We start from the raw sequence: 16,104 nt of genomic DNA on the forward strand, positions 1-16,104 counted from the left end.
AGTGCCTGCAGCATGTTTTGTAACTGTCTGGGTAGAGTAATCACCAGCCAAGGAGGACAAGGTCTTGCAACGGAATATCTTTCAAATCTGTTTCGGCTTTGTGTCTTGCATGGATAGTATTCCTTCTATATCTCCGTCTGCACAGATCTGATTACCTTTACTTGAACTTCCACTGAAGTATATTTAACTTATTTTGTCTGTATGCAAATCTCTGTCTTTTTGTCTGAAGGTCTGGGTGTCTGTGTGTGTGTGTGTGTGTGTGTGTGTGTGTGTGTGTGTGTGTGTGTGTGTGTGTGTGTGTGTGTGTGTGTGTGTGTGTGTGTGTGTGTGTGTGTGTGTGTGTGTGTGTGTGTGTGTGTGTGTGTGTGTGTGTGTGTGTGTGTGTGTGTGTGTGTGTGTGTGTGTGTCCTATCATTACCATCCTTGTGGGGACTTAAATCTGTTTACAGAGTCACGTGTGGGGACTTGCCTCCCTTATGGGGACATAATGGAGGTCCCCATGAGGGGAATCATTAATTTTAGGGTGGAGACTTGGTTATGGTTAAGGCTAGGATAAGTCTACAGGAAATGCATGTAAGTCAATGTAATGTCCCCTGAAGTGATGTGTGTGTGTGTGTGTGTGTGTGTGTGTGTGTGTGTGTGTGTGTGTGTGTGTGTGTGTGTGTGTGTGTGTGTGTGTGTGTGTGTGTGTGTGTGTGTGTGTGTGTGTGTGTGTGTGTGTGTGTGTGTGTGTGTGTGTGTGTGTGTGTGTGTGTGTGTGTGTGTGTGTGTGTGTGTGTGTGTGTGTGTCAGGTAGACCAGGTGTTTCCCTGCGGGGGCCGCTGTAGTTGGCGTTGTCCTGTTTGTGGTTGTCCACCTGCGGCCAGGATTAGATGATACTCAGGAGGCAGAGCATGTGCCATGGAGGAGAAGCACAGTAGATTTAGGACTGCCAGAAATAGATCAAGATAAGAAAGCAGGATTGGAGGGTAGAACAGAAAGTGGTGTTAAAGATAAAAGTATGGAGGGGACAATAGGAGATAAGAGTCACGATGGAGATGGGACGGGTAGAAATTAAAATCACAGAAGGCGGTAGAAGTGGCCATTTTAGAAAATATAGGGTATATTAGGGTATGAATAAGGGCAGGCAAAGAAACGGAACGATATACAGTAAGAGAAGGTTGTCAATTATCACAATATAAAAGTAACCTTATTACTCTCTGTTACGTTTTGATTAACTATCCGTTTTATCTGGATTCAGTTTTAGTTTCCACAAACAGTGAAGCTCACACACACTATTTTATGAACGTATAGGTTCACCTACTGCGTTAAAAAAAAAAATTAACCAAAGAAAGGAAAAAAAACATAAAGAAAATTCTACCAAATAATTTTGACATAAATCTTGTTCCTTATTTTTAGAAATCTGATTAATTTTTACTAGATGTTTTCCTGTATCCTGATTACGTGATCCCAAAGCCTCTAAGGGAGATAGTGAATGAAAAGACATAAGCAGAAAGTAGAGAAGTAACAAAAAAGAGATCAGAATAAATGACAGCCAGCGGACATTTGTTACCAGTTGAACATGATAAGAAAAAAAAGAAATTCAGAGTCTCTTTTTCTACAGCTGTGACAGAGAATCCGTCAGAGACCAGGCTGGGAGTCCTCTTGAATGAAGCTCTTTGATGCACCCCCTCTCCTTTTCTTTTCCGTATCATCTGCAATCGTTCATCACAACTCTGCCCTAACTGTCTCAAAGTGTGTGTGAGTAGTGTTGGCTTTAAAGCGTGTGCAATGCATGTGTATCTCATACACTGTAAGCCCGGATAAGTTTAATCTACTTAAAAAAATGGAGGGAAGTGGTTGCCTTTAAAAATGTAAGTAAAGCATTATGAAAACTTGAGTGAATTAAACTTAAATTAATCAAGGACTGGAATTGTTATTTGAAGTACAATGCCCTTCATGTGAAGTTGATTTTAATTAAAATATTGTGTAATATCAATTGCTTTGCCCAATTATTTAACTTAGAATTTTTAGTTGAAAGTCGTTACATTTCGTATTTATATTTTTTATTCCGTCAACTACAAAAAAGAAAAAAGACACAAAAATAAAGTTTTACCTTTTATTAAAACTTGAGCGTTTCATTTGGATACAATGAAATTGAGCTTCCTATACAAACTGTGGCAAAAATATTTTACCATACATTTTCCTGAGAACATTTTTCACACGAAACATGAAAGTATAGCAATCTCATGTGTTGAAATGTGTGTTAGCATCCCTGACATGTGACGGAAAGACAGGCTGAATTAATATTTCACTATGGAGGTGTGTGTGTGTGTGTGTGTGTGTGTGTGTGTGTGTGTGTGTGTGTGTGTGTGTGTGTGTGTGTGTGTGTGTGTGTGTGTGTGTGTGTGTGTGTGTGTGTGTGTGTGTGTGTGTGTGTGTGTGTGTGTGTGTGTGTGTGTGTGTGTGTGTGTGTGTGTGTGTGTGTGTGTGTGTGTGTGTTTGTTACGACTGCTGCCTTCCTGTCGTCTTAACTGTGTTAATCTGTGTTGTATGTAAATGAGCTGTGCGGTTGCCCTGACGTGATTGGCTGCCATCTCCTGGTCCGCCTCCTGAAGATTGGGATTGGAGCACGCATGGCCCGACGCACTCCAATCGCAGCGCACAGCCGGCGCACACCTGCTGGAGACGACTACAAAGCCTGGGGACAATTATCACTCTGGAGACTCTGACATGTGGACAGACGCCTCTCGCTACTTGGTCCTTAGACGGATCTGTTAACTGTGGTTAAACTTGTGTGCCCATCTCCGTGTGATATTGTGTGTTAGCAGTGTCTAGAGTAGCTTAGTTAGAGTGTAGAGTAGTTTAGTTAGTGTTTAGAGTACTTTAGGATTTTGTGACTGTTGCCTTTAGTTTAGCTGTGTTTTTGTACAGAACCCTTTTGTTAGTTGTACCACTTTTAAAGTGAGGTTTTGTTTCGTTCTTTATTTAGTGTATGAGTATTTATTTTCCCTGTATGCAATTAGACTCCTTTTTTAGAGGTGTGTGTGTGTGTGTGTGTGTGTGTGTGTGTGTGTGTGTGTGAGATGAAGCAGAATGTGGAATATAACATGAAAAGAGCTTGTTTTGGGCCAAAAGGGAGGAGGAGATGTGGTTGGATGCATAATATAGAGAACAAGGTCGAGAGTAGCTGTGTTTTAAATAAATAAAAATTGCTTCTACGCCTTGTTAAATGATATTACAGCCATTCATCAAAACTGCATTAAGTTACTATTAGCGTGCGCCCTGGGCCACGCTCCTGCAAAGCATGAGAGGCTTTTAGTGTGGTATCTGTCCATCCTGAAGACTCACTCCAGTATACGGGAGAGGAAAGGCAACAGAGAGGATTTCTAGGTATTCTGACCTCCCTTTAATCAAGAGGAATGGGATGTTCATTAAGTATTCTTCCATCATCTTTGGTTCCAGCTGTTTCTCCTCTTGGTATGATGTGTATGATGCCTATGAATAGGTTACATTGCCGGCACTCTCTTTCTCCACGTGGTGTAAGCACAGCAGCAGGAACACTTTATAGATTTTTACTTTTGCTTGAAGATGAAAAAAATGCTTTTAATATAAAGGATTGATCCTGAGAGTATAGTCTGAATCAGAAAATGTTAAGGGCAATCCGAGAGTGCAGACTTTGCCTTTTCCATCTAGCGTTTGCACCCTGGATCAATTTCACAATTTTCCCCATAATGCCCCAAGCCCCCAGGCAGTGTGCCGGACGTTAATGCAAATGTCCGTAATGGCCAAATGGTCGATTTACAACTTCTGTGTGAGGCTATGACGTCATTAGGCCCAAAAAAACATATTCCCATCGACTAACATTAAGAAAAAGACTTCTGTTAATCAGTGTACCGTAATTTTCGGATTATAAGGCGCACCTGAATATAAGCCGCAGCAGCTAAATTGAATGATGTGTACATATATAAGCCGCACTGGACTATAAGCCGCAGGTGTTTTAATGTTTAATTACCATATGTAAGGGTTCGTGCACAGAGGGGATTGTCGGGAAAGAGATGGCTGTTTGAGGAAGCTCCCATTTATTAACATTTCAACAAACAAGTTGCATATTTGCATAACGTATTCAAGTGTTACCATTTAGTGCAATAGTAGCTACAGAACATGTACTGTGTAAACTGTACTGTATCACATAGCGTTTCAGACACACACACTTTTCAACTTTCAAACTTAAACGGTGCGCTCCCAGCGCACGTACCGGCAGTGATCTACAGCAGCGGTTTTCAACCAGTGGTACGGGGACAAACTGTCTCGCTCTCGTAATGTCTGTCTGTCTTGCTCTCGTTCTGTCTCTCGTACCACTCTCGCTTCCACTTTTAAGCGCTACCTGTCTCACTCTTTTCCGGCCTCCAGCTTTTCCTGCTGGAGCCCGCCGCTTAAAGGTGGGGGGCGCGGACCGGCCATAGAGCCCATAGAGTTAAAGGTGGTGGACTGTAACCTGTAAAATCCATAGATTTAGGAGGTCCCCTAGTGGCTGTTAGCTGTAAAAGTCCATAGATTAGCCGCACCGTTATATAAACCGCAGCGTCGAAAAATGGGAAAAAAGGCGCGGCTTATAGTCCGAAAATTACGGTATATTATTTTTGTCAAGATTCTTGTGTTATGTCACGTTTTTAGTTTTGTGTGTCTTGTATTTGGTTTATTTTTATTGTTCGGTTCTCCCTGTCATGTGTTCCTCCTTGTATATTGTCTGGTCCCTCTCCCTGTGTTTTTCCTCCCTGTCGTTAGTTTCCCTGGTGTGTCTAATTGTCTGATTGTGTTCACCTGTTGCCCTTGGGTTTCTCCTCCCCTGCCCGGCTGTTTCTCGTCCTGTGATTACCCCTCCCTGTATTTAGTCTTGTCTCTTCCTGTGTTCAGTGTTGGTTCATCTTTTGTTGGTGACTGAGTTCACCGGGGAGTGTTCTGTTTGTCCAAATTATATTATTATCCTTGAAATAAAAGGTGTTATCTGCATTTGGGTCCTGCTCGCTTCACTCAACCTTAACAAAAACTCAATCAATTGAATACCCCTTTTTTCAATCTTTAGGTCCTAAAAGTTGTAAAATGCACTCACACCCAAATCTAGATTTCTCTTTATACATACATGTGCTCAACCCTTCCAGCAAATTGGATACAAACACTGAAAAACAGAACAAAGGTAGTAACTAATATGTAGCCGTAGTCACATTTTTGGGGTTAGCATGAGGCGTGAAAATACTGTTTATATTCCTGGTTTGCAATCCAAGTGTTTTATTCTACCTAGTTTTATAGGTCTAGCAGGAGCAACTTGTCCATATTTTCGACATACTGCACATCACATTACACACCCTCTATCTCGCTTAGCAGCCTCTCACCAGGCGCAGAGAGTGGGCTCACCTTTTCACACAGTGCAGTGAAGCCGGAAAGATCCATTGGCTCACACACCCACACACATCACCCGGCTCAGTTTGCTGGACATCTACAGCATTCACCAAAGGCCTTGGATATTTCCTGTCATGTTGTTTTAGTTGGCAGAGAGTAAATCCTCCTAGAAGTCATCTTGATGGATGGATCACACGCAGACAAGTAAAGAAGCCTGTTTTTTTCTTTCTGTGGGCTCATCCTCTTGAATAGCGTGCCACAGGGACTCACTAAGCCTCTCGAACAATTGCCTCTCAACATCCTCTACAATTCTGTCCATTCTCCTCAATTGTGTTAAAGGAGAGGGCAATATGCCCAGCTCCACAAAACGTTTCAAGCATTCATCCTTTGCCTTTGGAAGAATATACTTCTAGCCAACGTTAAAAGGCGACTCGTGTGTTGCCAAATCAGCTTGACACCGAATTTTAAGCCTAATGCGGCAACATGAAGTGGGAGAGCATTTAAACATGTGCCTCTTTTGAATCTTTTGTACCTTTTTCTTCACCCAAAATAAAGTGAATGGTATCATAATCATGAGACTGAGAGGCGCAGTCAGGTTGAGAAAGAGAGAAAAGAGCATCATAGAGAGAAATATGTGTTTGATAAGCTATTGGAAGAGGGAGGGAAGACCTATGTGAGAGCGTCAAAGACATAGAAATGTGTTATCTTTGAGTAAAGGACACAGGCAGAGAAAAGGAAGAATCTGAAATACATTACAAAGTCATTGTGTCGTTGCAAAGTGACAAAATACACCAGGGACCGTGTATAGAATTGAAAGAGAGTAGAGGAAGCAGGGTGTGAAAATGGGATTGTGAGGTGCGAGGTTTTGATGAGGTATAAGACATCATCCTGCCAGATGTAGAGGCTCAGAGATGACGGTGAGATGAACCAGCTGTGTGCCTTACTTAGAGCTCTACACATAATTGATATGCATGACCAGTTACAGAGGCATGGACAGAATCTTGAACAGCTTATGTTCGTGCTGTCACAAGCATACTTCTACATCCTACAGCTGCTTTTCGTATCCTGTTTAAGTCCATATCTTTATGGACAACTCGAGGGACCTATTGCTTCCAACAAATGTATCGTCAGGGACTTGTTGTGTTTAAGAAAGTGTGCAGATATTGCAGCTTATTTTGAAGCACGGCAGTGATCACTCATGATAAAGACTAAGGCTCATGATAAAGACTAAGGCTCATGGTGAAGACCAAGGCTCATGGTGAAGACCCAGGCTCATGATGAAGACCCAGACTCATGGTGAAGACTCAGGCTCATGGTGAAGACTCAGGCTCATGGTGAAGACCCAGGCTCATGGTGAAGACTCAGGCTCATGGTGAAGACCCAGGCTCATGGTGAAGACTCAGGCTCATGGTGAAGACCCAGACTCATGGTGAAGACCAAGGCTCATGGTGAAGACCCAGGCTCATGGTGAAGACCCAGACTCATGGTGAAGACTCAGGCTCATGGTGAAGACTCAGGCTCATGATGAAGACCCAGACTCATGATGAAGACTCAGGCTCATGATGAAGACTCAGGCTCATGATGAAGACCCTGGCTCATGATGAAGACCCAGGCTCATGATGAAGACCCTGGCTCATGATGAAGACCCTGGCTCATGATGAAGACCCTGGCTCATGATGAAGACCACCCTGGCTCATGATGAAGACCCAGACTCATGATGAAGACCCAGGCTCATGGTGAAGACTCAGGCTCATGATGAAGACCCAGGCTCATGGTGAAGACTCAGGCTCATGATGAAGACCCAGGCTCATGATGAAGACCCAGGCTCATGATGAAGACTCAGGCTCATGGTGAAGAATCAGGCTCATGATGAAGACCCAGGCTCATGGTGAAGACCAAGCCTCATGGTGAAGACCCAGACTCATGGTGAAGACTCAGGCTCATGATGAAGACCCAGGCTCATGGTGAAGACCCAGGCTCATGATGAAGACCCAGGCTCATGATGAAGACCCAGGCTCATGGTGAAGAATCAGGCTCATGGTGAAGAATCAGGCTCATGGTGAAGACTCAGGCTCATGATGAAGACCCAGGCTCATGGTGAAGACCCAGGCTCATGATGAAGACCCAGGCTCATGATGAAGACCCAGGCTCATGGTGAAGAATCAGGCTCATGGTGAAGAATCAGGCTCATGATGAAGACTCAGGCTCATGATGAAGACCCAGGCTCATGGTGAAGACTCAGGCTCATGATGAAGACCCAGGCTCATGGTGAAGACTCAGGCTCATGGTGAAGACCCTGGCTCATGATGAAGACTCAGGCTCGTGGTGAAGACTCAGGCTCATGGTGAAGACCCAGGCTCATGATGAAGACTCAGACTCGTGTTGAAGACTCAGGCTCGTGGTGAAGACTCAGGCTCATGATGAAGACCCAGGCTCATGATGAAGACATTATTAAGTTCTCCTTCTTGGTCTTTGTTGGTCTGCGTAGTCCAGAAGCCATTGATGGAACCATTTCAGATATCCTTGTGCTTCCATTTTTCTGTAAAACCACATACAACGACACTCCAGATATTCCGTGTGACTCCTAGCTAACACTGCTAGATCGTCCATTTCAACAGCCAGTGATCTTTAGTTGCACATGTTGAGAGTGTGGAGACAATGTTCTGTTTCTCCTTAAATCTGGACCTTACCTCTCCTTCTTTTGTCTCTCTTGAATCCTGGGTGTAGTTCTCCAGATAGCTGTTGATGCTACCGCTATGCTAGCCAGTGTTAGCATGATCAGCTGACCCTGGTGTAAACAAGGCATCTAGGTTCATTAAATCCACCATTTGGAAACAACGAGTGGCTTGACATTTGTAGGTCTATATTAATCCAACCCAGTCTCACGGCATTTCGTGTTATGGTCACGAAATTAATTTAATCTATTGATTCGTGTTCACCGACACGATTTTCCCATTTTTTTCGTGTCACACAGAAAGATTTTAAAAGCAATGTATTTCTATTGGTAGTATGTTTCATGCCTGCACCACGTCTTTTTGTCCGGTCGGGTCTTGGAAGACCAGAAGCTGTGCGGTTCATAACAAATCTATATCTTGCCCTAAGCCTAAACCTTTTATTTTAAATTGTATAATGTTTTTTTCCCGTCCGTTTTTGACATATGTGTGCCAGTGATTGTGTGACTGTGGATGTGTGTGTGTGTGGGTGGGGGAATTGCTGCCTCCAGTGTCAATAGCTAATTGGCTTTTTCACAATAACTAGATATTTTACAGACACAGCCATACAGTACTTGTTTCAATGTGCAGCAATTATAATATATAACTGTAGTGAAAAGGACATAATGTCCACACAGTAACAGGGAAGCGCTAATTGACAATGAAATGCTAACTATAGCCTGTAACGTATGCACTTCAACGTAGTGAAGGCCTATTGTGTTGCGTTATTAACAAAAGAGCCTTGAAAATGACATCTTTGACAAATTGAAGTAGGTATTTTCTCAGTGGACATCAAGCAGACATCTGTGGCTATTACAGAGAGCCCTCCATTATCAGATTACATAATAATTTACAACCTCATATTGTAGTGAATATCAAACAGTTTCCTTGGCTTGACTGTTCATTATTACAATAAATATTGCTGAGAGAGACGATGTGGAATTCTCTTTTAAACGGCTTTACTAATTATAATCTCTCATATTTATAGACTTTTATTACACAAATACCTGTACGTACTTCTTACATGTTGAACACAAATACCTGTACGTACTTCTTACATGTTGAACACAAATACCTGAACTTTCTACTTCTTACATGTTGAACACAAATACCTGTACTTTCTACTTCTTACATGTTGAACACAAATACCTGTACTTTCTACTTCTTACATGTTGAACTCAAATACCTGTACTTTCTACTTCTTACATGTTGAACACAAATACCTGTACTTTCTACTTCTTACATGTTGAACACAAATACCTGAACTTTCTACTTCTTACATGTTGAACACAAATACCTGTACTTTCTACTTCTTACATGTTGAACTCAAATACCTGTACTTTCTACTTCTTACATGTTAAACACAAAGACCTGAACTTTCTACTTCTTACATGTTGAACACAAATACCTGTACTTTCTACTTCTTACATGTTGAACACAAATACCTGTACTTTCTACTTCTTACATGTTGAACTCAAATACCTGTACTTTCTACTTCTTACATGTTGAACTCAAATACCTGTACTTTCTACTTCTCTCATTTTCCAAACAGGCTGGTTCCTTTAGTTTGAATGTGTGTTTGGTGGCGTGATCATTATTATTCAGAGTCATTGCGTGCCTATTGATTTGAACACGATCCGTGTATCCATCATTTGCTGGTCTTCTCTAAAGAAGAGGGACCAATGAAAACGTTGTCATGTTGCCGTTGTTCACCATGGAAACATTCATTAGCTAACAATGACATTATTGTTCTATTAATATAAAGGGAGGTCAGGTACTCTTTAAAACAGCTGCTAGTTATGGGTACTTTTTACTGAAGTACATTTCAAAGCCTCTTTACTTTGACTTGAGTAAAGAAGTTTAGTCAGTACTTCTACTTTCACCAGAGTATTTTTAAACACGAGTATCTGTACTTCTACTTGAGTAAAGGATGTGTGTACTTTTACCATTTCCGGCTGATATAAACCCAATCCATTATATTTGGGGTTTCAGGGTAACCCCAAACAAAAGTAACTAAACTGTTATTATCATGGATATTAGTTGGTGTGTTTCACAGTCTGTTATCATCCACAGCATATGTACTGTTTGCCTTACATTGGAGAGGTGGGATTATCAAAGTAAACAACTATGGCCGAATCTAGCAAAATGTTCACCTACTGTCAGTGAGCAATTCATACAGGGATATATTTTTTGGAAACAGCGCCCAAGGGTGTCCCAGAAGTCCATGCCGCCAAAATGATGTATAATTTGAAAACATGCCCTTGCACGTAGCTCCAATATCTGGCTGTGCTGTTTAGTTCCAAAATGTTTTAAGCATTCAGGAGCAGAGATACAACAGCCGTCCTCCAATTAAAGCATATTTTGAGCAATCTGCCGATAAGGATCGCAAAAGCGGAAAGCAGCTACACCACAGAATGTAAATGGAGGAGAATATGAGGAGATTCTAAGGAAATCACCAAGGTACAATGGCTTTTAGCTCTTGCCAGCTTGTGTATTTCTTTGCGCGGTAGGAAACCAATGCATGAGGTGTTGTTCCACCCTTCACCTTGTTAGATTTATAGATGTTACACCATGCAGACACACTTGCAGTAAAGGATTTGCCTGTGCGTCAGAGGAGTGGAGGGACAACTTGAGCTGGACTGTTTATATTCTTGAAATGTGGATGGAAGATGGATGCTGAAGTAGTGAAGGAGGGCAAGTAATGAAGGATGCAGGAAGTATAGCAAGACGAGAAGCATGTGAACTTTTAACCGCAGACTGACGTGAATGTAGAATCAGAAAATGAATCCTAATTACACGAGTTAGGGTGAATATCGGTGGGTTGGCACCAGTTTGAACTTCTCACTGGTCAAAGGTTTAGTGAGCATATAGGTCTCTAATCAACAGCTACAGACACACACACACTCTGCATCAACTCTACTACTTTGACCCTCAAGCAGCTCTCATGGCAATTCCCTATGTTAATCAGCCGTCTCTACGCGGAACATGTCTGAAACGCATTACTCACGCTCATATTGTGCAATCAACCATTAGCGGCAGAAACCTCATGAAAGGTTGTTTGGGTTTGCACCAGAATGCTAATTATAAAAGAGCTGGGGCAGGGGCTTCAGTGGCCACCGGTGTCCAACTAGCAATTAAACATCTTGAGTCTATTCACTGCACTGTTAGTGTGCTTTCTGTACAGAGTCTATACACACACATTTAAACCAAGAATGTTTGTTTTTTTAACAAAAGAACATTTTCTTGGCCATTTGTTTGGTTTGATACCGTTTGAAAGTATCAGATCAAAATATAAACAGGAAAGACAGACAGAAGGCCACTTTAAAACACAGTCACAGATAATGAAGCTGTGTCTTTTGGATTGTGAGTCTGAGTGTGAGGAATGTAGGACATGCTGAGCGGCTGTGTTCTGTTATGCTGCTGTTATGACTGTGCATTGGGAAGATAGCACAATAGTTGCACATTCTTACTCAGATTGAATTATTCATTTGACACCAAACATTGCAGTTCTGTCTGTGAACGGAAATAATAGCATTTCTTTTTTGATAAACTTTGTTTGTCAAACACACAGGGTTTACTTTCTATTGAGTCAGAATGTCCAACTGTCCAATTGGTTTATTGGACAGGTAGTTTGGCCTAGCTTGAAAATACAGTTCTTTTGAGAGTGCTTTCCAATCACTAAATACTGTTGCCATGCAGTTGCTGGTATGTTTTCCCATTTTTGGGAAGTGTGTGTGTGTGTGTGTGTGTGTGTGTGTGTGTGTGTGTGTGTGTGTGTGTGTGTGTGTGTGTGTGTGTGTGTGTGTGTGTGTGTGTGTGTGTGTGTGTGTGTGTGTGTGTGTGTGTGTGTGTGTGTGTGTGTGTGTGTGTGTGTGTGTGTGTGTGTGTGTGTGCTATGATTAGAAAGCTAACCATGACAGAAAATACAAATTCAAGCCTCAGAATGCTGTGTATTGAACATGTTCCACGTCCACTTCATCTACTATCCTGTTAGTAACCAACTATACTTGTCAGTGCTGTCTTGGTATTTTCTCAATTGAACCCAAAACGGACTTCCAGGTGTGCATACATTACAAATAAATTCCTTTTCATCTGTTCATTCTGAAAATACAGAAACACAAACACAACGTGGCTGCTTCCTGTCGACTACTGTAGGTCTAAAGAGTGCTGCTTAAATACACTTTATATACATTCTTAAACTTGCATTAAACCTAAAAAGGCAAAAAAGTTGAGGTGTGTGTGTGTGTGTGTGTGTGTGTGTGTGTGTGTGTGTGTGTGTGTGTGTGTGTGTGTGTGTGTGTGTGTGTGTGTGTGTGTGTGTGTGTGTGTGTGTGTGTGTGTGTGTGTGTGTGTGTGTGTGTGTGTGTGTGTGTGTGTGTGTGTGTGTGTGTGTGTGTGTGTAATAGCGTAATAGCTGAACGTTTTTTTACTGTGAATGATAAATCCTCTAACCAAAGCCTTGGCAAATTAAGGCACCACACAAATCTCAGTTGTTTTGCATACTTCTTTTTTTTTTTTTCAACAAGCTTTCAGACTGAAAAAACCTAAAACATAATACATTTAATTACAGATTTCAGTGTTTTCAGTGCATGCATGGTCTGAGTAATAGTGATGACAATGGCAAGCCCTTCTTTTGAAGCCACCACCATTTTTACTTATGTTTTTGGTTCAGATTGTTGGTTTGTTTGTCAGCAGGAAAAACTACCGGCCCAATTTTCATGAACACTCGTAGAAAGGTGTAACATGGTCCAAGGAAGCTAATTGAATTTGAAAAATAATCCAAACTTCTCGTGGAAACAGCCTTGGCAAAGGTCAGTTGTCAGTTTGTTATTAAACTGCAGTAGCTCGTTCACCATGTCAGCCGAATGCTAATCCTGCTCCAGTTTAACAGCCAAGTTTCCATGTCACCCTCCAGCAGGTTCACACACTGTCCTAAGGTGTATTTCCTGTTGTGTCAAAGAGACTTGTAGTGTTAAATGGTTGCTAAGATCTCAGTAGGTGGTACCTGATTAATCCTGAATGTAGGCATGTAAAAAAGCAGCATATATGTGTTTTAAATGTGAGATTAAAATAGATCCCGTACTCTCTCATGTTGTGTTAAAGGTCACCTATTATGCAAAACCCACTTTTTCATGTCTTTTATACATGAACATGTGTCCCCACTTGCCACTTTATGATGTCATAACGATTGTTTGGCTTGTGTAACCATTAGCCAATCAGCAACCAAGGTAACCCCCCCCCCCCCCCTTATCACCTGAATCTCCTCCTAGAGCACCATTGAGTTATTTGTAACCAAATCTCTGTCAGAGGGGCGTGGGGAGGGGCTCCTTATTTTACATCTAAAGTAACAGACAGAGAATCAGCACTTTTGTAACAGGGCTGAAACAGAGGGGATTATGGGTAATGCTGCAATGATCTGTTTGGTGTTTCAGCCAATCAGAGACAGGCTCTGTATATATCTGAGACCTGTGATATATTGATGAAAAACAGTATAATAGGGGACCTTTAATTTGTCGGATTTGTATTGTTTCCATGTAAGAAAGTATCACTAGGACAAGGTTCGAATTGTACCACTTGAGTCCAGATTGAATTTTATGATTCTGATATTTTCTTGTAGATAAAGTTCAACTCTGAGCTCAAACTTGCCCGTCACCAGTACTCGGACATACATATATTCTCAATAAAGCCAAGAGACTGTATCAATCACATCCGCTGCTGATCCTTTGACTCAGTCCTGGAGGAGGTATGAATGTCTTATGATTTAGCTCTGGCTGAATGGACACCAAGCCTGGGCCGTCATTCAACTCTCAGCCGTGTATTTGGCCCAGATCTCTGCCAACAAACATTTGCTGTTTTTTGCTCCAAGAAATGTGCTTGGCAATAAGTCAGGATCCTCGGTGTGTGTGTGTGTGTGTGTGTGTGTGTGTGTGTGTGTGTGTGTGTGTGTGTGTGTGTGTGTGTGTGTGTGTGTGTGTGTGTGTGTGTGTGTGTGTGTGTGTGTGTGTGTGTGTGTGTGTGTGTGTGTGTGTGTGTGTGTGTGTGTGTGTGTGTGTGTGTGTGACTTTGTTTATACGCCTTGTGATCTTTGCTTATTCCAGAGAAACTGACTCTCCCTTGTCGTTCTGCTCTCCTCTCTGGCCATTCTGTGATGTATGTGTGTAAGTGTGTGATCATATCTCATCCAGAAGAGCCAGGGCTTCCTCCACAACACACACACACACACACACACACACACACACACACACACACACACACACACACACACACACACACACACACACACACACACACACACACACACACACACACACACACACACACACACACACACACACACACACACACACACACACACACACACACACACTTTCATTTCAAATGTGTCCATGTAGTGAGTAATGTTACTGAAAGTTATCCAAGCTTTTATGGACTGGTTAGCTGAAAAGCAACACTTCTAAGTTAAACCGAATATGTTTTATTTTTGTATTTAAACTTAATATGATTGCTTTGAAGCAACCTAATACATTTATGTATTAAAAAAAACTAAACTGCATCAAACTACACTTAGAAATCAAAGACTTAAAAGCACATTTTCTTGATTTAATGTAGATACATATGTTTTTAATTACTACTTATGGGTCAGGGAGTGGAGCATCACATAAACAAATATACAAAATGAATTGATTGAATTGAGTGAGTTACACTGAGTTACTTCACAAACATCTAAACATGAACAAAATAATGAATGTATTTCCACTCCTGTAGATAACAAGGCATCATTAAGAACACATCATCAATGTCTATTAACTACACACACATCAAACTACAATGTTATGTTCAAAACTTAAGAGACGGCTGAATTCAAGAAAAACATCAATACATAATGAGAGTATTAAAGGGACATGTTTCTGCCCTGAACAAACAGAAACGTTGACTCTAATTAAATGTTTTCTGTCAACAAATTTCACAGAACTCTATTCGGTTAGTTGAAAGCGATAATATCAAGTTGAACTTTATTTTATTGCCTTCAACTAACCTAATACAGTTATGTGGAATCTATCTAATTAAAGTCAGTTTATTCATTGTGATTTCCATTTCCATGATCAGCCGTCAAACCCATTTTAATCCATGTATACAATCTCCTCCTCACAAAGGAAAGGATGCTCATGCAAACAGTTTTCATCCGTCCACGTGTAGTTGCTCATGTTGTTGCCGATGACACCACATATGTGTGATGAGGGCGGCTCAGGCACGAATCCATTCTTCCAGTTATTGTAAGACACTGTACTGTCTCTCCAGATCCAGAACCCAAAGACACGGCTCTGCCTCAGGGCGATCCAGAACGGACCAACCACATCGCTGCGTTCGAGCCATTGTTCGACAGCATCCTGATCTTCCTTGTCCTCAATCCACAGCAGGCCTGAGTGTTTGGTCTCGCAGTACACAAAGGCTTCTTCCCAATTCAAACTCTGATTGATCACTTTGATTCTCATGTCACCTGATGATGAAACCAGGGAGAACACTGAAGTACGATTTACAGGTAGACACAAACGTTTATTCACAAACATAAAGTACGTGTACTTTTACTATGGGATTGAAATGTATAACTTGTACTGTTCTTGACTCTAATGAAGGCATCTTTCACTTTAGACTGCAATTTGCATCACAATATACATTCCTATATTTACAAAGCACTGCCAGAAGTTCAGTTGACTTTTTGACGGATAACATCGACATGTGTTTAATTTGAATAGAGTTATTTCGTCTTGACATTTCCTCGTTTCACACTGTTATTACCAGTGCAACATCAGTGCTTATAGTGTCCTCGAAACATTTTCCCACCACATGTACAGATTTTGTGTTTGTTTGAACTTGATCCTTTTATTAAATGTAACATTATATTAGGAATTGCTTTGCATAAATATCACTTACCTTTGGAGCAATATGTTTGTTTTTTGCCATCACAATCAATTTCACGCATTCGTCCACCTGTGTAAGATATACAGCTTTCTTT

At 41.4% G+C, this 16,104-nt stretch overlaps 1 protein-coding gene across 4 annotated transcripts in view; it reads left to right on the top strand.

Annotated features, from left to right (window-relative positions):
* Window positions 1-15,605, top strand: part of grm8a (glutamate receptor, metabotropic 8a) — a 330,926-nt gene extending 315,321 nt beyond the window's left edge. Inside the window, exon 14 of one of the 4 annotated variants that reach the window (XR_013803239.1) lies at window positions 15,390-15,527. Coding sequence is in view for 2 of the 4 variants with exons in the window: in XM_079654162.1 (XP_079510288.1) it covers window positions 15,390-15,567 (178 nt within the window). In the remaining 2 variants the exon portion in view is untranslated. Of the gene's footprint in view, window positions 1-15,389 lie in introns of all 4 variants that reach the window. The other 3 variants (XR_013803240.1, XM_079654162.1, XM_079654163.1) reach the window with 3 other exon arrangements.
* The last annotated feature ends 499 nt before the right edge of the window (window positions 15,606-16,104 follow it).

Source organism: Notothenia rossii, assembly GCF_949606895.1.
Source record: "Notothenia rossii genome assembly, chromosome: 10".
NCBI classification, from domain to species: Eukaryota; Metazoa; Chordata; class Actinopteri; order Perciformes; family Nototheniidae; genus Notothenia; species Notothenia rossii.